A 22,750-nucleotide genomic window follows, 5' to 3' on the forward strand; every position below is an offset into this window, starting at 1 on the left:
CCTCATTTGAAAGGTTAATGTGAATAGTTACCACTTCTCAGGAGATGATAGACTTAGCCTTTCAAATGTTTTGTAATGATGGGATGGCTATTGAACAGAACTTTAAAACCTGGTTTTCTTGTCTGTACCAGTTCATGAAATCACACATTTGACATTTATGCTCACTGAGTCTGTACATAGTCAAAGCTTTCCTTAAGTTTGAGTCAGTCACAGTGGTCAGGTATTCTGTCACTGTGTACTCTCTGTTTAGGAACAAATTGCAATTGATAATGTACAAGTGTCAGCTTTTTTCCACATTATCAATTGCTCATGTCATGTTGATCCAAATATAGTAGTTGGTTCTCTGTTGAATAGTCTGACCCCTCAAAACATCTAGGCATTAGTTCCTTGCATAAGCCATTACAGGCAAAATTGTTGAACTATTTGTCACAAATTGTCAAGCATAGTTTTACACATTTCTATAAGACCTTTTGTACAAAAACGTAAACTGATGAATCGTGCAGGTGAAATTGACCCTCACTCATGAAGGAATGAAGTTTTGATTTACATAGCCTGCAATTGTGACAATCACTGCATTCAAACCTGTGTAGATCAGTCAATTTTTAATATACAGACTTAAAAATCAGGATTCTGTAACAGCATACTCCATTCAAGATATGTGTTTACTGTGACAACCAGAAGTGCCTTAAGATGGTGTCATAGATGCTGTTTTGAAGGGGTAAAAGGTCAAGACTTTTCAAAACTTCATATATGTGATTAGACAACCCTCGTGAACTGTAAATCAGTCATTTCTCCCAACAGATGTCAAAGAAAAGCTCTCACACACACACACAGCAGGGATGGAGTGAAAAGGTACGGTGCTTAAAGACACACAAAGCCTGCAATGGCATTACTATTATCTCCAGGCCGTGCCGAGTTCAACGAGATGCCCCGCTTGACCGTAGCTCACTCGGTCTGAGCGCAGCCACAGTGACAACAAGACGGACCCAGAGCTGTCTGTCTGTCTGTCTGTCTGTCTGTCTGTCTGTCTGTCTGTCTGTCTGTCTGTCTCTGTCTGTGTCTGTCGGTCTCTGTCTGTCTGTCTGTCTGTCTGTCTGTCTGTCTGTCTGTATCTCTCTCACATTCTCTCTCTCTCTCTTTCTCTACGATTAGAATGCAAAGTCTCTCCCTATCTCTCTCTCTCTTTTGGTTAACTTTAGGAAATAGAGTCTCTCTCTCAATTCAATTCAATTCAAGGGGCTTTATTCAATTCAAGGGGCTTCTTTCTCTCTCTCTCTCTCTCTCTCTCTCTCTCAATTCAATTCAATTCAATTCAAGGGGCTTTATTGGCATGGGAAACATGTGTTTACATTACCAAAGCGAGTGAGGTAGATAATATACAACAGTGAAATAAACAATAAAAATGAACAGTAAACATTACACATGCAGAAGTTTCAAAACAATAAAGACATTACAAATGTCATATTATATATATATACAGTGTTGTAACAATGTGCAAATGGTTAAAGTACAAAAGGGAATGAGATCCCTGAATGGTAAAAAAAGCATCTCCAAATAGAATATGTTTGTATCACAAATTATCTTACAGATATTTTGACCATATCTGACAGGCTCCCAAAGGCAATCAAAGGATCTAGCTCACTTAATGCCCCATACCCTCCCCATCACCAATCAGCCCTGCCATTGTTTGTATTCATACTGTTTTGTAAAGAATGGCTTCTTGTCTGTTAGGTTGTATTCCACTGGGAAAGTGATTACAGTTTTCCTCAGTCGCTTTGGTGCATTTCTTAGATCAAAAGTGCAATTCTTGATACGACTTGTACAAATTCCAAATCATCTAGTCACTTGTGCACATCATTAAAGCAATTTCTTATTCCTTGGAACAAATTGCAATTGATAATGTACAAGTGTCAGCTTTTTTCCACATTATCAATAGCTCACGTCATGTTGATCAAAATATAGTATATGGTTCTCTGTTGAATAGTCTTACCCCTCAAAACATCTAGGCATTAGTTCCTTGCATAAGCCATTACATGCAATCTTGTTTAACTATTTGTCATAAACTGTCAACCTCTCTCCGCCTCTCTCCCTTTTCACTCCCCTCTCTCCCTTTTCACTCCCCTCTCTCCCTTTTCACTCCCTCTCCGCCTCTCTCCCTTTTCACTCCCTCTCTCCGCCTCTCCCTTTTCACTCCCTCTCTCCTCCTCTCTCCCTTTTCACTCCCCTCTCTCCGCCTCTTTTACTTTTCACTCCCCTCTCTCCGCCTCTCTCCCTTTTCTCTCCCTCTATCCGCCTCTCTCCCTTTTCACTCCCTCTCTCCGCCTCTCTCCCTTTTCTCTCCCTCTCTCCGCCTCTCTCCCTTTTCACTCCCTCTCTCCGCCTCTCTCCCTTTTCACTCCCTCTCTCCGCCTCTCTCCCTTTTCACTCCCTCTCTCCACCTCTCTCCCTTTTCACTCCCCTCTCTCCGCCTCTCTCCCTTTTCACTCCCCTCTCTCCGCCTCTCTCCCTTTTCACTCCCTCTCTCCGCCTCTCTCCCTTTTCACTCCCATCTCTTCGTCTCTCTCCCTTTTCACTCCCTCTCTCTCACAATTTAAATCTCTCTCTCCCTTTTCACTCCCTCTCTCCGCCTCTCTCCCTTTTCACTCCCCTCTCTCCGCCTCTCTGCCTTTTCACTCCCCTCTCTCCGCCTCTCTCCCTTTTCACTCCCTCTCTCCGCCTCTCTCCCTTTTCACTCCCTCTCTCCGCCTCTCTCCCTTTTCACTCCCTCTCTCCGCCTCTCACCCTTTTCACTCCCCTTTGTCCCTTTTCACTCCCCTCTCTCCGCCTCTCTCCCTTTTCACTCCCCTCTCTCCGCCTCCCTCCCTTTTCACTCCCTCTCTCCGCCTCTCTCCCTTTTCACTCCCTCTCTCCCTTTTCACTCCCTCTCTCCACCTCTCTCCCTTTTCACCCCCTCTCTCCGCCTCTCTCCCTTTTCACTCCCTCTCTCCGCCTCTCTCCCTTTTCACTCCCTCTCTCCGCCTCTCTACCTTTTCACTCCCTCTCCCTCCCTAAGAACTTCCCATTTGAATCAATAAGGATTGCAGTTGTGGGTGACTATCTGGGTGGAGCAGACTGGGAGGCTGGTATTCTGACCTGTGCTGGAGCAGACTGGGAGGCTGGTATTCTGACATGGGCTGGAGCACACTGTGCTGGAGCAGACTGAGAGGCTGGTAAGTTGACCTGTGCTGGAGCAGACTGAGAGGCTGGTAAGTTGACCTGTGCTGGAGCAGACTGAGAGGCTGGTAAGTTGACCTGTGCTGGAGCAGACTGAGAGGCTGGTATTCTGATCTGGGCTGGAGAAGACTGGGAGGCTGGTAATCTGACCTGGGCTGGAGCAGACTGGGAGGCTGGTATTCTGACCTGGGCTGGAGCACACTGTCTTGGAGCAGACTGAGAGGCTGGTTGGCTGACCTGGGCTGGAGCAGACTGAGAGGCTGGTATTCTGACCTGGGCTGGAGAAGACTGGGAGGCTGGTATTCTGACCTGGGCTGGAGCAGACTGGGAGGCTGGTATTCTGACCTGGGCTGGAGCACATTGTGTTGGAGCAGACTGAGAGGCTGGTTGGCTGACCTGGGCTGGAGCAGACTGAGAGGCTGGTATTCTGACCTGGGCTGGAGCAGACTGGGAGGCTGGTATTCTGACCTGGGCTGGAGCACACTGTGTTGGAGCAGACTGAGAGGCTGGTATTCTGACCTTGGCTGGAGCACACTGTGCTGGAGCAGACTGGGAGGCTGGTATTCTGACCTGGGCTGGAGCAGACTGGTAGGCTGGTGCAGTGTCATCAGGCTGTGTGGTGGAGGCCTAGCTAGCTAACTGTTAGCTAACATCCCCGACCATGAGTTCACTAAGCTACTCTCCTCCTGCTAAAGAAGAGGAGGTCTACTGGACGGAGAAAGAGGGTCTGTGGCTGAACGTTGTTGTGAAAGAAGAGGAGGAAGAGGATGTCACAGTAAAACAAATAGAGGATGAGGCTGTTGCAGTGAAGGAAGAGAAGGAGGAGGGAGAGGTAACTGTCATATTGGAAGAAGAAGAGGAGGATATTGGACATTTGATTAACCCCAGTAAGTACTGTCTTAAAACAGAAACTCACACTGCAGTTGTTGAACTAGAGGGCAAGGTCACGCTCTCACTATCAAAACGGCCATATCGTTGAACCCTTATTCAGGTTCATGTGACTTTTCGTCAGACTAGATGTTGTATTGCTAACCCTGTACTTATACACGATCTACCATCTAACCCTGTACCTATACACTTTCCCCCAAAACCCACCAGCCCATCCCACTACTCTGGCCCTAAAGGATCCTACACCAGGCCATCCCACTACTTTGGCCCTAAACGATCCTACACCAGGCCATCCCACTACTTTGGCCCTAAACGATCCAACAGGCCATCCCTCCCACTACCAGGCCATCCCTAAACGATCCTACACCAGGCCATCCCACTACTTTGGCCCTAAAGGATCCTACACCAGGCCATCCCACTACTTTGGCCCTAAACGATCCAACACCAGGCCATCCCTAAAGGATCCTACACCAGGCCATCCCACTACTTTGGCCCTAAAGGATCCTACACCAGGCCGTTGACCTGGGAGACGTAACGTAGTAAATGTAAATCCGGAGCACTCTAATAATACTGAACTAAAAATATAAACGCAACATTCTACAAGGACCTTTGATATATTTAATGAGCTGGTATATGGGATCAGAGAGCAGCCTCCCATGGTGTCCTTACTACGTCATGCTTACTTTTCATAACATACATAGAGAGCGAGAAGCCTCCCATGGTGTCGATACCACTCTTACTTTTCATAACATACATAGAGAGAGATCAGCCTCCCATGGTGTCGATACCACTCTTACTTTTCATAACATACATAGAGAGAGAGCATCCTCCCATGGTGTCGATACCACTCTTACTGTTCATAACATACATAGAGAGAGAGCATCCTCCCATGGTGTCGATACCACTCTTACTGTTCATAACATACATAGAGAGAGAGCATCCTCCCATGGTGTCGATACCACTCTTACTTTTCATAACATACATAGAGACGCTGCAAATTGTTGGTCATGGAAATTACGTTAAAAGTCATGGAGATGTCATGAAATTCCAACTGTCAAAATGTGTATGAAACCTGAACGATTTGACTGCAGGTATTTACTAAAAAAGTAGCTAAAAATATTAACATTTATTGAAATACTGAAAATAAATAGTTTCAACGGGTATTGGGGCGGCAGGTAGCCTAGTGGTTAGAGCTGGCTCGTAACCGAAAGTTTGCTGGATCGAATCCCCGAGCTGACAAGGTAAAAATCTGTCGTTCTGCCCCTGAACAAGGAAGTTAACCCACTGTTCCCCGGTAGGCCGACATTGTAAATAAGAATTTGTTCTTAACTGACTTGCCTGTCAAAATGTGTATGAAACCTGACAATTTGACTGCAGGTATTTACAAAAAAAGTTGCAAAAAATATTCACATTTATTAAAATACTGAAAATAAATAGTTTAAATGGTTTATTGGGGTGGCAGGTAGCCTAGTTAAAAAAAATAAAAAAAATAAAATCCTTCCCCCAAAATGTTTTACATTTATTCAAAAGCTCATCTATCAAAAAATGTTGCTTCTTGTTTCTTATTTTTACTGCGTGTAGTTTTACGGCTTATCTTTAGGCCTGGTCGGGTATCTGCAGTATATCCTTAGGGCTTATCTTTAGGCCTGGTCGGGTATCTGCAGTATATCTTAGGGCTTATCTTTAGGCCTGGTCGGGTATCTGCAGTATATCTTAGGGCTTATCTTTAGGCCTGGTCGGGTATCTGCAGTATATCCTTAGGGCTTATCTTTAGGACTGGTCGGGTATCTGCAGTGTATCTTAGGGCTTATCTTTAGGCCTGGTCGGGTATCTGCAGTATATCCTTAGGGCTTATCTTTAGGCCTGGTCGGGTATCTGCAGTATATCTTAGGGCTTATCTTTAGGCCTGGTCGGGTATCTGCAGTATATCTTAGGGCTTATCTTTAGGCCTGGTCGGGTATCTGCAGTATATCTTAGGGCTTATCTTTAGGCCTGGTCGGGTATCTGCAGTATATCCTTAGGGCTTATCTTTAGGCCTGGTTGGGTATCTGCAGTATATCTTAGGGCTTATCTTTAGGCCTGGTCGGGTATCTGCAGTATATCTTAGGGCTTATCTTTAGGCCTGGTCGGGTATCTGCAGTATATCTTAGGGCTTATCTTTAGGCCTGGTCGGGTATCTGCAGTATATCCTTAGGGCTTATCTTTAGGCCTGGTCGGGTATCTGCAGTATATCCTTAGGGCTTATCTTTAGGCCTGGTCGGGTATCTGCAGTATATCTTAGGGCTTATCTTTAGGCCTGGTCGGGTGTCTGCAGTATATCTTATGGCTTATCTTTAGGCCTGGTCGGGTATCTGCAGTATATCTTAGGGCTTATCTTTAGGCCTGGTCGGGTATCTGCAGTATATCCTAGGGCTTATCTTTAGGCCTGGTCGGGTATCTGCAGTATATCTTAGGGCTTATCTTTAGGCCTGGTCGGGTATCTGCAGTATATCTTAGGGCTTATCTTTAGGCCTGGTCGGGTATCTGCAGTATATCTTAGGGCTTATCTTTAGGCCTGGTCGGGTATCTGCAGTGTATCTTAGGGCTTATCTTTAGGCCTGGTCGGGTATCTGCAGTATATCTTAGGGCTTATCTTTAGGCCTGGTCGGGTATCTGCAGTATATCTTAGGGCTTATCTTTAGGCCTGGTCGGGTATCTGCAGTATATCTTAGGGCTTATCTTTAGGCCTGGTCGGGTATCTGCAGTATATCTTAGGGCTTATCTTTAGGCCTGGTCGGGTATCTGCAGTATATCTTAGGGCTTATCTTTAGGCCTGGTCGGGTATCTGCAGTATATCCTTAGGGCTTATCTTTAGGCCTGGTCGGGTATCTGCAGTATATCTTAGGGCTTATCTTTAGGCCTGGTCGGGTGTCTGCAGTATATCTTATGGCTTATCTTTAGGCCTGGTCGGGTATCTGCAGTATATCCTTAGGGCTTATCTTTAGGCCTGGTATCTGCAGTGTATCTTAGGGCTTATCTTTAGGCCTTGTATCTGCAGTATATCTTAGGGCTTATCTTTAGGCCTGGTCGGATATCTGAAGTATATCTTAGGGCTTATCTTTAGGCCTGGTCGGGTATCTGCAGTATATCTTAGGGCTTATCTTTAGGCCTGGTCGGGTATCTGCAGTATATCCTTAGGGCTTATCTTTAGGCCTGGTCGGGTATCTGCAGTATATCTTAGGGCTTATCTTTAGGCCTGGTCGGGTATCTGCAGTATATCTTAGGGCTTATCTTTAGGCCTGGTATCTGCAGTATATCTTAGTGCTTATCTTTAGGCCTGGTCGGGTATCTGCAGTATATCTTAGGGCTTATCTTTAGGCCTGGTCGGGTATCTGCAGTATATCCTTAGGGCTTATCTTTAGGCCTGGTGGGGTATCTGCAGTATATCCTTATTGTGTCATCATCTACCATTGTGTCATCATCTACCATTGTGTCATCATCCACCGTTGTGTCATCATCCACCGTTGTGTCATCATCTACCGTTGTGTCATCATCTACCATTGTGTCATCATCTACCATTGTGTCATCATCTACCATTGTGTCATCATCTACCATTGTGTCATCATCTACCATTGTGTCATCATCTACCATTGTGTCATCATCTACCATTGTGTCATCATCTACCATTGTGTCATCATCTACCGTTGTGTCACTGAGTTGTCATAATGCTTCAGCAAATGTACATTATCCCAGGGGACGTTGGCAGACTAAATATAAGTAACCTAATTTATGTCCCTCTAACCAGTGGTGTAAAGTACTTAAGTAAAGAATACTTCAAAGTACTACTTAAGTACTTTTTGGGGGCATCTGTACTTTACTATTTATTTTTGGGGCAAATTTGACTTTTACTTCATTTACATTCCTGAAGAAAATAATGTGCTTTTTACATCATACATTTCCCCTCACACCCAAAAGTACTCGTTACATTTTGAACGCTTAGCAGGCCAGGAAAGTGCTCCAATTCACACCCTTATCAAGAGAACACGTGGGCATCCCTACTGCCTATGATCTGGAGGACTCACTAAACACATGCTTCGTTTGTAAATGATGTCCGAGTGTCGGAGTGTGCCCCTGCCTATCTGTACAATTGTAAAACAAGAAAATTATGCCGTCTGGTTTGCTTAATACTTTTACTGTTGATAGTTACGTATATTTTAGCAATTCCATTTACTTTTGATACTTAAGTATTTTTAGAACCAAGTAGTATTTTACTGGCTAATAATGCTTGATAATGTATGTGATATTAACAGAGAGGTATATTTTCTTGGTGATTTAAATATTGACTTCAACACTTCGATATCAACAAGCTGCCCACTCGAGAAAAAGCCTCAAACTGTAACCAGTGCCTGCAACCTGGTTCAGGTTATCAGTAACCCTGAATTGTAAACTGTCATGGTCAAAACATGTTGATACAACAGTAGCTAAGATGGGGAGAAGTCTGTCCATAATAAAGCACTGCTCTGCCTTCTTAACAACACACTTAACAAGGCAGGTCCTACAGGCTCTAGTTTTGTCGCACCTGGACGACTGTTCAGTCGTGTGGTCAGGTGCCAGAAAGAGGGACTTAGGAAAATTTAAATTGGCTCAGAACAGGGCGGCACAGCTGGCCCTTGGATGTACACGGAGAGCTAACATTAATGATATGCATGTCAATCTCTCCTGGCTAAAAGTGGAGGAGAGATTGACTTCATCACTACTTGTTTTTGTAAGAAGTGTTGACAAGCTGAATGTACCGAGCTGTCTGTCTGAACTACTGGCACACAGCTCAGACACCCATGCCCACCCCACAAGCCATGCCACCAGAGGTCTCTTTAAAATCCCCAAGTACAGAACAGACTATGGGAGGCACACAGTACTACATAGAGCCATGACTACATGGAACTCTATTCCAAATCATGTAACTGATGCAAGTACAATTGAATCAGATTTGGGTAAGAAACCTGATAAAAATACACCTTATGGAACAGTGGGGACTGCGAAGAGACACATAGACACATGCATACACATGATAAGACGCACACTCTACACACCTACACATGGACTATGTATTGTAGATATGTGGTGGTAGAGTAGTAGCCTGATGGAACACACTTAATGTGTTGTGAAAAGCGTTATGAAATGTAATGTCATGTAATATATTTTAAATCATATATAGCTGCCTTAATGTTGCTGGACCCCAGGAAGAGTAGCTGCTGCCTTGGCAGGAACTAATGGGGATCCATAATAAACCCCAGCAAGAGTAGCTGCTGCCTTGGCAGGAACTAATGGGGATCCATAATAAACCCCAGGAAGAGTAGCTGCTGCCTTGACAGGAACTAATGGGGATCCATAATAAACCCCAGGAAGAGTAGCTGCTGCCTTGGCAGGAACTAATGGGGATCCATAATAAACCCCAGGAAGAGTAGCTGATGCCTTGGCAGGAACTAATGGGGATCCATAATAAACCCCAGGAAGAGTAGCTGCTGCCTTGGCAGGAACTAATGGGGATCCATAATAAACCCCAGGAAGAGTAGCTGCTGCCTTGGCAGGAACTAATGGGGGTCCATAATAAACCCCAGGAAGAGTAGCTGCTGTAACGCACAACCTAAAAGGGATCCTCAATAAATACAAATGGAACTACCTCCATGTTTTGAGGATATGGTGTTCATTTACAATTATATTGTTTACAAACAATGGAGTAAAACAAGCTTATATTTTGGGTTCTGATGGAGTACAACAGTTGAACTAAGTTCAGTGGACATTTATAAGTTATATTCTCCCAGAATCAACGGCGAGGCCAAGAGTCATATATTAAAACGATACATTAACTCAACAAGGGCAGTTTGTGACCCTGCTTTTAAGACGGTACTCACTGGTGTTAATCAGATCTTCAGTCTCCTCTTCCTCTTCCAAAACGTCCTCCTCCTCTTTTCTTAAGATAGCCTCCTCTTCCACTACAAAGGGTTCTTTCTCTTCTTTCACTATAACATCCTCCTCCTCTTCTTCTTCTTCTTTCAATGTTACATCCTCCTCTTCCTCCCTTTTCATTCTGAAAGCTTCTACCTCCTCTTCATCCACTGTGACAGCCTCTATCCCCTCTTCATCTTTCACTCTAAAAGGTTCTTTCTCGTCTTTCACTGTAACGTTCTTCTCTTCTTTAAACGTGATACTGATAGCCTCCTCTTCCTCCTCTTTCATTCTGAAAGCTTCTTCCTCTCCTTTTACTGTAATATCCTCCGCTTCTTCTTTCACGACAATGTTCAGTCCCAGAGCTTCTTTCTCCGTCCAGCAGATCCCCTCTTGTTTAGCTGGAGGAGAGTAGAATAGTGAGCTCATGGTCGGGGATGTTAGCTAGTTAGCATTAACGACTAGCCTGGTTCTAAGCTAATTTAGCAATCCAGCTAGCTACTAACTTAACGCATATATTTAATTAAATGGGGAAACTAGCTATACGAAATAAGTATGTTTAAAACACAGGGACCAATATAGTCTAAAGAGCTAATACGTTTCGGCTATATTGGCTAACAAGCTACGGAGGTGGCTGACAAGCTATTGTTGAAGAAACTTCCCGTCCCGTCCACTAGATTATACGTCACGCTGGTAGCAACGCCTGAAAGACGCACATCGCCGTCTGCGGACTGGAGTGGGGGAGTTGATTGATTAGTGCAGATTTGTAATGAGTATACAAGCAACACATATTTTACTTCTGCTACACACAGTGGTGTTAAGTACTTAGGTAAAAAAAATACTTGAAAGTTCTACTTAAGTTGTTTTTTGGGGTCTGTACTTTACTATTCTTATTTTTGACAACTTTTACTTTTACTTCAGTACATTCCTAAAGAAAATTATGTACGTTTTATTCCATACATTTTCCCTGACACCCAAAAGTACTAGTTACATTTTTAAATGCTTAGCAGGACAGGAAAATTGACTAATTTACACACTTATCAAGAGAACATCCCTGGTCATCCCTATTGCCTCATCTGGCAGACTCACTAAACACAAATGCTTTGTTTGTAAATTATGTCTTAGTGTTTAAGTGTGCCCCTGCATGAAATCATGCCGTCTGGTTTGCTTAATATAAGGAATGTGAAATGATTTATACTTAAGAATATTTTATCAATAACATGTACTTTTTGATCCTTAAGTATATTTAAAACCAAATACTTTTTAGACTTTTACTTGAGTACCTTTCTATTAAAGTATCTTTACTTAAGTATGATACTTGGATACTTTTCCCACCACTGATTACACATCTGCAATTTTTTATATATATATTTTTACATCATATTCGGGTGTAACCTAAAACATTATCCCAGTTTGATATGCTTCCTGTGTATTCATTCCCATATCAGCAAAATAAAACGTCATGTTTTGGTCACAGAGAAACAATCACATGGTTAGCTAGTTGGCTGCAGTAGGTTCTACCATTTCATAATGTAATGACTAGTTAACAAAATACGTGTTTGTTGTGAAAGCAAAATAAGTGTCTCTTGTCTGGCTCCGCTCTGGTTGATGACTGCTAGCTAGTCTTTTAGCTCCTCTGGTTGATGACTGCTAGCTAGTATTTTAGCTCCCTGTGGTTGATGACTGCTAGCTAGCTTGCCTTTTTGCTCCCTCTCGTTGATGACTGCTAGCTGGTCTTTTAGCTCCCTCTGGTTGATGACTGCTAGCTAGCTTGCCTTTTACCTCCCTCTGGTTGATAACTGCTAGCTAGTCTTTTAGCGCCCTCTTGGTTGATGACTGCTAGCTAGTCTTTTAGCTCCTCTGGTTGATGACTGCTAGCTAGCTTGCCTTTTAGCTCCCTCTGGTTGATGACTGCTAGCTAGTCTTTTAGCTCCCTCTTGGTTGATGACTGCTAGCTAGTCTTTTAGCTCCTCTGGTTGATGACTGCTAGCTAGCCTTTTAGCTCCGCACTGGTTGATGACTGCTAGCTAGTCTTTTAGCTCCTCTGGTTGATGACTGCTAGCTAGCTTGCCTTTTTGCTCCCTCTGGTTGATGACTACAAGCTAGTCTTTTAGCTCCCTCTGGTTGATGACTGCTAGCTAGTCTTTTAGCTCCCTCTGGTTGATAACTGCTAGCTAGTATTTTAGCTCCCTCTGGTTGATGACTGCTAGCTAGCTTGCCTTTTAGCTCCCTCTGGTTGATGACTGCTAGCTAGTATTTTAGCTCCCTCTGGTTGATGACTGCTAGCTAGCTTGCCTTTTAGCTCCCTCTGGTTGATGACTGCTAGCTAGTATTTTAGCTCCCTGTGGTTGATGACTGCTAGCTAGCTTGCCTTTTAGCTCCCTCTGGTTGATGACTGCTAGCTAGCCTTTTACCTCCTCTGGTTGATGACTGCTAGCTAGTCTTTTTGCTCCCTCTGGTTGATGACTGCTAGCTAGCTTGCCTTTTTGCTCCCTCTGGTTGATGACTGCTAGCTGGTCTTTTAGCTCCCTCTGGTTGATGACTGCTAGCTAGCTAGCCTTTTACCTCCCTCTGGTTGATAACTGCTAGCTAGTCTTTTAGCTCCCTCTTGGTTGATGACTGCTAGCTAGCTTACCTTTTTGCTCCCTCTGGTTGATGACTGCTAGCTAGTCTTTTTGCTCCCTCTGGTTGATAACTGCTAGCTAGTCTTTTAGCTCCCTCTGGTTGATGACTGCTAGCTAGTCTTTTAGCTCCCTCTTGGTTGATGACTGCTAGCTAGTCTTTTATCTCCCTCTGGTTGATGACTGCTAGCTAGTCTTTTAGCTCCCTCTGGTTGATGACTGCTAGCTAGTCTTTTAGCTCCTCTGGTTGATGACTGCTAGCTAGTCTTTTAGCTCCTCTGGTTGATGACTGCTAGCTAGTATTTTAGCTCCCTCTGGTTGATGACTGCTAGCTAGCTAGCCTTTTAGCTCCCTTTGGTTGATAACTGCTAGCTAGTCTTTTAGCTCCATCTGGTTGATGACTGCTAGCTAGTCTTTTATCTCCCTCTGGTTGATGACTGCTAGCTAGTCTTTTTGCTCCCTCTGGTTGATAACTGCTAGCTAGTATTTTAGCTCCCTCTGGTTGATGACTGCTAGCTAGTCTTTTAGCTCCCTCTTGGTTGATGACTGCTAGCTAGTCTTTTATCTCCCTCTGGTTGATGACTGCTAGCTAGTCTTTTAGCTCCCTCTGGTTGATGACTGCTAGCTAGTCTTTTAGCTCCTCTGGTTGATGACAACTAGCTAGTATTTTAGCTCCCTCTGGTTGATGACTGCTAGCTAGCTAGCCTTTTAGCTCCCTCTGGTTGATAACTGCTAGCTAGTCTTTTAGCTCCATCTGGTTGATGACTGCTAGCTAGTCTTTTAGCTCCCTCTTGGTTGATGCCTGCTAGCTAGTCTTTTAGCTCCCTCTTGGTTGATGACTGCTAGCTAGTCTTTTAGCGCTTCTGGTTGATGACTGCTAGCTAGCCTTTTAGCTCCATCTGGTTGATGACTGCTAGCTAGTCTTTTAGCTCCCTCTTGGTTGATGACTGCTAGCTAGTCTTTTAGCGCTTCTGGTTGATGACTGCTAGCTAGTCTTTTAGCTCCCTCTGGTTGATGACTGCTAGCTAGTCTTTTAGCTCCCTCTGGTTGATGACTGCTAGCTAGTCTTTTAGCTCCCTCTGGTTGATGACTGCTAGCTAGTCTTTTAGCTCCCTCTGGTTGATGACTTCTAGCTAGCTAGCCTTTTAGCTCCCTCTGGTTAATGACTTCTACCTAGCCTTGGCAGCAGCTAATAGGGATCCATAGTAAATACAAATACACTTGGTTTTTCTGTTTGGATTTAGCTGTTTTTTTCTTATGCACGATAAAGAGTACCATAATGACAGTCACTTCATCCTTATGTTGTTTAATATATTTTTAGGAGGCTAGACCCTCAAGACAATGACTTAACCTTTCTGGCTGTGGTAACTAGTGACATCCTTATGTTGTTTAATATATTTTTAGGAGGCTAGACCCTCAAGACAATGACTTAACCTTTCTGGCTGTGGTAACTAGTGACATCCTTGTTGTGAAGAAGCGTCATGTCCACCAGACTATACGTCACACTGGCATTGCCTGGTAACGCACTTGAAGAAAATATTATATTTATTGTTCATTTCTTTCAATACAGTGTAATATTATATTAGAGGCGTACAAAGAGAAACATATGTTAATTTAATTCGTTTTTAATTCATTTAAAACAAAACTTTACATCTACTACACAATCAGTCAAATAAACAGTTATTAAAATGCTATTCAAATGAGCCACTAGCTATATACAGTGGGGAGAACAAGTATTTGATACACTGCCGATTTTGCAGGTTTTCCTACTTACAAAGCATGTAGAGGTCTGTCATTTTTATCATAGGTACACTTCAACTGTGAGAGACGGAATCTAATACAAGAATCCAGAAAATTCACATTGTATGATTTTTAAGTAATTAATTTGCATTTTATTGCATGACATAAATATTTGATACATCAGAAAAGCAGAACTTAATATTTGGTACAGAAACCTTTGTTTGCAATTACAGAGATCATACGTTTCCTGTAGTTCTTGACCAGGTTTGCCACCCTGATCAGTGCCTGCCAACATGTGATCGTCCTCCCTTCACTCAATAAATTCCAAGCTTAACTGAATCCACCATACACATAACCATTCACTTCTGTTGTAGAAACCAGACTATGGCACCCCTTATGTCTCTAGTATAACTGATGATTAACAATATTTAACATTTAGAAATCCAAACCTATCAGTGGGTTCAAAAACAAAAAAAAACGAATTCTCAGTCAAAAGCAATGAGAACAGTGTAAGGTCTTCTTCTCCTGTGTGTGTTATAGTACAGATATGTATTATATAGACAGGTTTAATCATAAACAATATGATTTAATGTGGCATGAAACAAAAAAACACTAATTCTCAGTCAAAAGCACAAGTCAGAACACAGCCTCTCTATTCTCTCATGTGCTTTCAGGTCCTCTGCCTGGGAAAATGTCTTTCCACACAGTGAGCAGCGGTATGTCTTCTCCTCCTGTGTATGTATTCTTTCATGCTTATTCAGAAGTCTTAACCGGTTAAAACTCTTTTCACACAGGGAGCAGTGGTACGTCTTATCCCCTCCTGTGTGTGTCCTCTCATGCCGATTCAGGGCCCCTAACTTGATAAAACTCTTTCCACACAGGGAGCATTGGTAGGGTTTTTCTTGTCTGTGTCTCCTCTCATGGTCTTTAAGGCTCCCTGAATGGCTAAAACTCTTTCCACACTGGGAGCATTGGTAGGGCTTTTCTCCTGTGTGTGTCCTTTTATGCTGTTTTAGGTTCCCTAACGTGATAAAACTCTTTCCACACAGGGAGCATTGGTAGGGTTTTTCTTGTCTGTGTCTCCTCTCATGGTCTTTAAGGCTCCCTGAATGGCTAAAACTCTTTCCACACTGGGAACATTGGTAGGGCTTTTCTCCTGTGTGTGTCCTCTCATGCGCCTTCAGGTCACCTAACTTCCTAAAACTCTTTCCACAGTGGGAGCAGTGGTAAGGCTTCTCTCCAGAGTGTATTCTCTTATGCCCCCATAGGCTTCCTGCCCAGGTAAAAGTCATTCCACATTGAGAACAGCGATAAGGCTTCTCTCCAGAGTGTTTTTTCTTATGCTGCTTCAGGGCCCTTAACCAGGGAAAACTCTTTCCACAGTGGGAGCATTGATGTCGTCTCGTTGGTTTGGGTGTCGCCGGGTCTGGTTTCCCTGAAGAACTCTTCCCGCTGTCATCGTGAGAGTCTGGTGTCTCTCCTGTCAAAGACAAACAGATTATTTAGTTTAAAAACTAAACTACCAAATTGGCCTTCATACCATCATGGCCACCGAATCATCCCCAACTTCCAATTGGCTCATTCTTTTCCCCTGTAACTATTCCCTAGGTCGTTGCTGTAAATGAGAATGTGTTCTCAGTAAACATACCTGGTAAAATAAGGGATACAAATAAATCACAGTGGCTGTGGTGCCAGGACAACAACCTCTCCCTCAACGTGATCAAGACAAAGGAGATGATTGTAGACTACAGGAAAAAGAGGAGCAGGTTGAGAGCTTCAAGTTCCTTGGTGTCCACATCACCAACAAACTAACATGGTCAAATGCACACCATGACAGTCGTGAAGCCGGCACGACAAAACCTATTCCCCCTCAGGAGACTGAAAACATTTAGCATGGGTCCTCAGATCCTCAAAAGGTTCTACATCGAGAGCATCCTGACTGGTTGCATCACTACCTGGTACGGCAACTGCTCGGCCTCCGACCGCAGGGCACTACAGAGGGTAGTGCGAACGGCCCAGTACATCACCGGGGCCAAGCTTCCTGCCATCCAGGACCTCTATACCAGGCGGTGTCAGAGGAAGGCCCTAAAAATTGTCAAAGACTCCAGCCACCCTAGGCATAGACCGTTCTCTCTGCTACCACACGGCAAGCGGTACCGGAGCGCCAAGTCTAGGTCCAAAAGGCTTCTTAACAGCTTCTACCCCCAAGCCATAAGATTCCTGAACATCTAGTCAAATGGCTACCCAGACTATTCACATTGCCCCACCACACCACTGCCACTCTCTGTTGTCATCTATGCATAGTCACTTTAAATAACTCTACCTACATGTAAATTCTACCTCAACTAACCGGTGCCCCCGCACATTGACTCTGTACCGGCACCCCCCTGTATATATTGTCATTTTTTACTTGTTACTTTTATCTCTTATACTTATCCGTATTTTTTGAAACTGCACTGTCGGTTAGAGGCTCGTAAGTTAGCATTTTACTAAATGTGAATAATAAAATTTGATTTGATTTGTAGTGCCAAGTCATCACAGAGTGGCTGTAATGCTTCTAGGCCAATGTTTCCCAAACTCGGGACCCCGAGGGGTGCACATTTTGTTTTTTTCCCCCTGACACTACACAGCTGATTCAAATAATCAAAGCTTGGGGTCCAGAGGACCGAGTTTGGGAAACCATGTTGTAGCCTAACAAAAACCCCTATTAAACTTGACTGCTGTTATGCACTTATTAGGCATTTACTGGATACATAGCCCAGTCAGTATAGGATAGATTTTAAGTGTACATTACAAAAGACGAAGAAGCAATATTCCAAGCCGCAGCTATGAGACAGTCTCAAAGAAGGAGGAACAGAATGGAACTAGTGTCAGACATGACCAGTAGAGTAGTAGAATGGAACTAGTGTCAGGCATGACCAGTAGAGTAGTAGAATGGAACTAGTGTCAGACATGACCAGTAGAGTAGTAGAATGGAACTAGTGTCAGACATGACCAGTAGAGTAACAGAATGGAACTAGTGTCAGACATGACCAGTAGAGTAACAGAATGGAACTAGTGTCAGACATGACCAGTAGAGTAGTAGAATGGAACTAGTGTCAGACATGACCAGTAGAGTAGTAGAATGGAACTAGTGTCAGACATGACCAGTAGAGCAACAGAATGGAACTAGTGTCAGACATGACCGGTAGAGTAACAGAATGGAACTAGTGTCAGACATGACCAGTAGAGTAGTAGAATGGAACTAGTGTCAGACATGACCAGTAGAGTAACAGAATGGAACTAGTGTCAGACATGACCAGTAGAGGAACAGAATGGAACTAGTGTCAGACATGACCAGTAGAGTAACAGAATGGAACTAGTCTCAGACATGACCAGTAGAGTAGTAGAATGGAACTAGTGTCAGACATGACCAGTAGAGGAACAGAATGGAACTAGTGTCAGACATGACCAGTAGAGTAACAGAATGGAACTAGTGTCAGACATGACCAGTAGAGTAACAGAATGGAACTAGTGTCAGACATGACCAGTAGAGTAGCAGAATGGAACTATTTCTGGATACAATCTGGCAAGTCTATTCCTGCAAATGTGTAGGCCATGAAATACTTTAAACTGTAGTAACCCGTGTCTACCTGAAGAAGTGTTTCTGGGGTATACTGTGAATCTGCAGGTACCTGAAGAAGTGTGTCTGGGGTACACTGTGAATCTGTTGGTACCTGAAGAAGTGTGTCTGGGGTACACTGTGAATCTGTTGGTACATTAGGAAGTGTTTCTGGGGTATACTGTGAATCTGTTGGTACATTAGGAAGTGTGTCTGGGGTATACTGTGAATCTGTTGGTACATTAGGAAGTGTGTCTGGGGTATACTGTGAATCTGTTGGTACATTAGGAAGTGTGTCTGGGGTATACTCTGAATCTGCAGGTACCCGAAGACATGTGTCTGGGGTATACTGTGAATCTGTTGGTACCTGAAGAAGTGTTTCTGGGGTATACTGTGAATCTGTTGGTACATTAGGAAGTGTGTCTGGGGTATACTGTGAATCTGTTGGTACCTGAAGAAGTGTGTCTGGGGTACACTGTGAATCTGTTGGTACCTGAAGAAGTGTGTCTGGGGTATACTGTGAATCTGTTGGTACATTAGGAAGTGTGTCTGGGGTATACTGTGAATCTGTTGGTACCTGAAGAAGTGTGTCTGGGGTATACTGTGAATCTGCAGGTACCTGAAGAAGTGTGTCTGGGGTATACTGTGAATCTGTTGGTACATTAGGAAGTGTGTCTGGGGTATACTGTGCTCTCTAACTAGATGTTCAAAGGAGGTAAATATACTTTCATGGAAAAGGTATTTTCCACTCTTCAGTCCTTTCTGAAAACATAGCTGGAAGGCTGTGTCTATGAGGAAGGGCGTGAAGAGTGGGTTGGAAATAAAAGGCATGGATGAGATAGCTTGTCTGTGTCCGACGTGGATCCCAAACTGAGACCTGAGTGAACTTTTCACAATAGGGTTGATTGAGTGGTATTGTTTACTCAATGGTAGGGGGACAGACTAAGGAGACGAGGGGTGGAAGGGGCACAGACTAGGGAGACCAGGGATGGAGTGGAGCACAGACTAAGGAGACCAGGGATGGTAGTGGAGCACAGACTAAGGAGACCAGGGATGGTAGTGGAGCACAGACTAAGGAGACCAGGGATGGTAGTGGAGCACAGACTAAGGAGACCAGGGATGGTAGTGGAGCACAGACTAAGGAGACCAGGGATGGTAGTGGAGCACAGACTAAGGAGACCAGGGATGGTAGTGGAGCACAGACTAAGGAGACCAGGGATGGTAGTGGAGCACAGACTAAGGAGACCAGGGATGGAGGGGCACAGACTAAGGAGACCAGGGATGGTAGTGGAGCACAGACTAAGGAGACCAGGGATGATGTTTGACATGAGTTATTTTCCATAAAGGAACACACCGGTCCTTCCTCCTCCATGAATGTTCCTAGGCCGTCATTGTCTGAAATATATATATATTTATTTTTTAGTGTAAAAACCCAAAAGGTTGTGAATATTAGCAGTCCAGTAGTAATGGAGGACAAGGGTCCCCCTCTCCTTTCTGTCTCTCCAAAAAACACTTCACACAACCGTGGGACCTTTTTATTCCAAATTTAAGTCGATAGATAGTAGCTGTCTATTAAAAAATATATACTGGTTGTTGGATTCCTAATGTCTACTCAAAAGGTAGGAAGAAGTTTGGTCCAAATTGGATGTTGGACACTATATTTATAGAATATTATGTGAATCCTTATAAATCAAAAGGGCTAATCAATTAGCTTCATTTCCTCAGAGATCAGTTGCTGAAATGACATGGAATGCCTCAGCTGTTTTTCCTACGTCTGTAGCAGCAGTTGGAATGTCCAGCTATCCATCCCTGTGATTGGGTAGGGTAACTCCTACTCTTACAGGTTAGTAAAGAGGTCAGGTAATATGGGAGTTGGACTGTGCCTAAGAACAGCCCTTAGCCGTGGTATATTGGCCATATACCACAAACCCCCGGGGTGCCTTATTGCTATTATAAAACAGGTTACCAAGGTAATTAGAGCAGTAAAAATAAATGTTTTGACATACCTGTGGTATACGGGCCTAATTGCTTAAATAAACGATATATACTCCCCTACGTATTTACTCAGACAGGGAAGAGTGACTCTATACTCCAGAATTTTAGATATGAGATCAAATGCTTCATATGAGACAGCACAGAACGTCACCTTGTATTTGAGGGTATTTTCAGGGTATCTGTTCTACCATTTAGAAATAAAATTACTTCATGTATCTAGTCTCTCACATTTGAATGCGTCATAAGTATTTGGCCAAAATTCACTTCTATGTGTATTGAAGTAGTCATAAGTTTAGTATTTGGTCTCACATTCCTACAACATAATAACTATATCAAGCTTGTGACTCTACAAACATGTTGGATGCATTTGCAGTTTGTTTTGGTTGCGTTTCAGATGATGTTGTACCCAACAGAAATGAACGGTAAATAATGTATCGTGTCATACGAGTCACACAAGAATAGAATATGTTTCTGAACACTTGTATATTAATGTGGATGCTAACACGATTAGGGATAATCATGAATGGATCATGAATAATAATGAGTGAGAAAGGTAGAGCCTTACCCCTCATCTAAAAAATGTGAACCTCCCCTGTTATTGGTCATTAAACGCTTCAGTGTCCTAATAAAAAGATAGGGGAGTGTAGCCGAGGGGAGAGGAGAAGGCGGAAACTTTTCAGTTCCTCGGCGTACACATCACAGACAAACTGAAATGGTCAGACAGTGTAGTGAAGAAGGTGCAACAGCGTCTCTTCAACCTCAGGAGGCCGAAGAAATAAAATGTAATTTCATTAACATCTGCTAACCATGTGTATGTGACCAATAACACTTGATTTGGTACTTAAACGTTGTATATCTCCACTGTCCTCATGAACAGATAGGGGAGAGTAGCGGAGGGCTTGAAGGAATGGAACAACTCTAATTCAGTCTCCACTGTCCTAATGAACAGATAGGGGAGAGTAGTGGAGGGCTTGAAGGAATGGAACAACTCTAATTCAGTCTCCACTGTCCTAATGAACAGATAGGGGAGAGTAGCGGAGGGCTTGAAGGAATGGAACAACTCTAATTCAGTCTCCACTGTCCTAATGAACAGATAGGGGAGAGTAGCGGAGGGCTTGAAGGAATGGAACAACTCTAATTCATAGACAGAGCTGTGGATGCAAGGACCGACCATGAGATCAAAATGATCGTTTTAAATACGTTTTGAGTCAAATACAGTGTTTGTTTACATTTGCATTGTTTACACGCAACGGAGCTTTACAAGCTTATATTTGGGGTTCTGGTGAGGAGCACATTTCAGTGCAATGCCCCTTTGGCTTTAAAACCACACATTAGTTCAACACCTGCAGAGTTTCTGGCTGTGTTTTTAAGACAGTACTCACTGGTGTTAATCAGATCTTCAGTCTCCTCTTCCTCTCCCTCTTCATCTCTCCAAACGTCTTCCTCCTCCTCTTTTATTGAGATAGCCTCCTCTTCCACTCCAAAAGGTTCTTCCTCTTCTTTAAACGTGATACTGATAGCCTCCTCTTCCTCCTCTTTCATTCTGAAAGCTTCTTCCTCTCCTTTTACGGAAACATCCTCCTCTTCCCCCTCTTCTTTCACGACAACGTTCAGCCACAGGCCCTCTTTCTCCGTCCAGCAGACCTCTTCTTTAGCAGGAGGAGAGTAGCTTGGAGAGCTCATGGTGGGCTAGCTAGCATTGACGATTAGCTTAGGTTCAGTATAATCAGCAAATGTGTTAATTGAGCAAACAAGTTACGCTTAAGTTAAATAGTAGATAGGTAAAGAGGATTGTGTTAAAAACACCGAGATCAATAATGGTCCAAAGAGCTTCAATGTTTTCGGTTGTATGTTGGATACCAGGCTACGGAGGTGGTTGAATAAGTCAGCATCCGTGTTGTTGAAACAGCTTCCGGTGTCGTGTAGTCCACTAGATATGACGTCACCATCTGAAGACGCATATCGCCGTCAGCTGACTGGAATGAGTAACACAGTTTAGAAAAATATTCACTACATTGTTTATTAATTTAAAGATGAGCAAATATGTTTTGTCTGACTTCTTACAGCCAATACTTAAGTCTATGCAGACCTGTAGCTACATGTGAATATGTACATTCTGAATATATAATGGTAGAATAGTTCCGTGTCGCACAGTTGGTAAAGCATGGCGCACGCAACGCCAGGGTTGTTGGTTTGATGAGTCTGCTTAATTAATAACATTTTAATAAATTAATACCTAGTTAAGGATTTAACTCAAATCCTGACAATATAATGTCAGTTGTCAGTTGTGGCTGCTTTGCCTGATGTATTGTTGTCTCTACCTTCTTCCTCTTTGTGCTGTTGTCTGTGGCCAATAATGTTTGTACAATGCTTTGTGCTGCTACCATGTTGTCATGTTGTGTTGCTACTATGTTGTTGCCATGTTGTGTTGCTACCATGTTGTTGTCATGTTGTGTTGCTACTATGTTGTTGTCATGTTGTGCTTCTACCATGTTGTTTTCATGTTGTGCTGCTACCATGTTGTTGTCATGTTGTTGTCATGTTGTGCTGCTACCATGTTGTTGTCATGTTGTGCTGCTACCATGTTGTTGTCATGTTGTTGTCATGTTGTGCTGCTACCATGTTGTTGTCATGTTGTGCTGCTACCATGTTGTTGTCATGTTGTGCTGCTACCATGTTGTTGTCATGTTGTGCTGCACATTAAAAACACCATCCTGTTGGACATTAAAAACACCAGCATTATTCCCATGCATAATAGAGTGTGTTT

At 43.4% G+C, this 22,750-nt stretch overlaps 1 protein-coding gene across 1 annotated transcript; it reads right to left on the reverse strand.

Annotated features, from left to right (window-relative positions):
- Positions 1 to 14,256: 14,256 nt before the first annotated feature.
- Positions 14,257 to 21,893, reverse strand: LOC129865658 (zinc finger protein 239-like). Its single transcript, XM_055938604.1, has 2 exons — positions 21,366 to 21,893; positions 14,257 to 15,867 (listed from the first exon to the last, which is right to left on the reverse strand). The coding sequence occupies exons 1-2, from the start codon at positions 21,664 to 21,666 to the stop codon at positions 15,011 to 15,013; spliced, it is 1,158 nt and encodes a 385-aa protein (XP_055794579.1). The 5' UTR covers positions 21,667 to 21,893; the 3' UTR covers positions 14,257 to 15,010.
- Between the last annotated feature and the right edge of the window lie 857 nt (positions 21,894 to 22,750).

This window comes from Salvelinus fontinalis, chromosome 11, assembly GCF_029448725.1.
Source record: "Salvelinus fontinalis isolate EN_2023a chromosome 11, ASM2944872v1, whole genome shotgun sequence".
Lineage (NCBI taxonomy): Eukaryota > Metazoa > Chordata > Actinopteri > Salmoniformes > Salmonidae > Salvelinus > Salvelinus fontinalis.

Excerpts from the sequence above, each read along its gene's own strand:
- LOC129865658 (XM_055938604.1), bottom strand. The coding sequence starts at position 21,666 with ATGAGCTCTCCAAGCTACTCTCCTCCTGCTAAAGAAGAGGTCTGCTGG. Across the intron at positions 15,868-21,365 it reads TGAAGATCTGATTAACACCA|GAGAGACACCAGACTCTCAC; the intron begins GTGAGTACTGTC and ends TGTCTTTGACAG.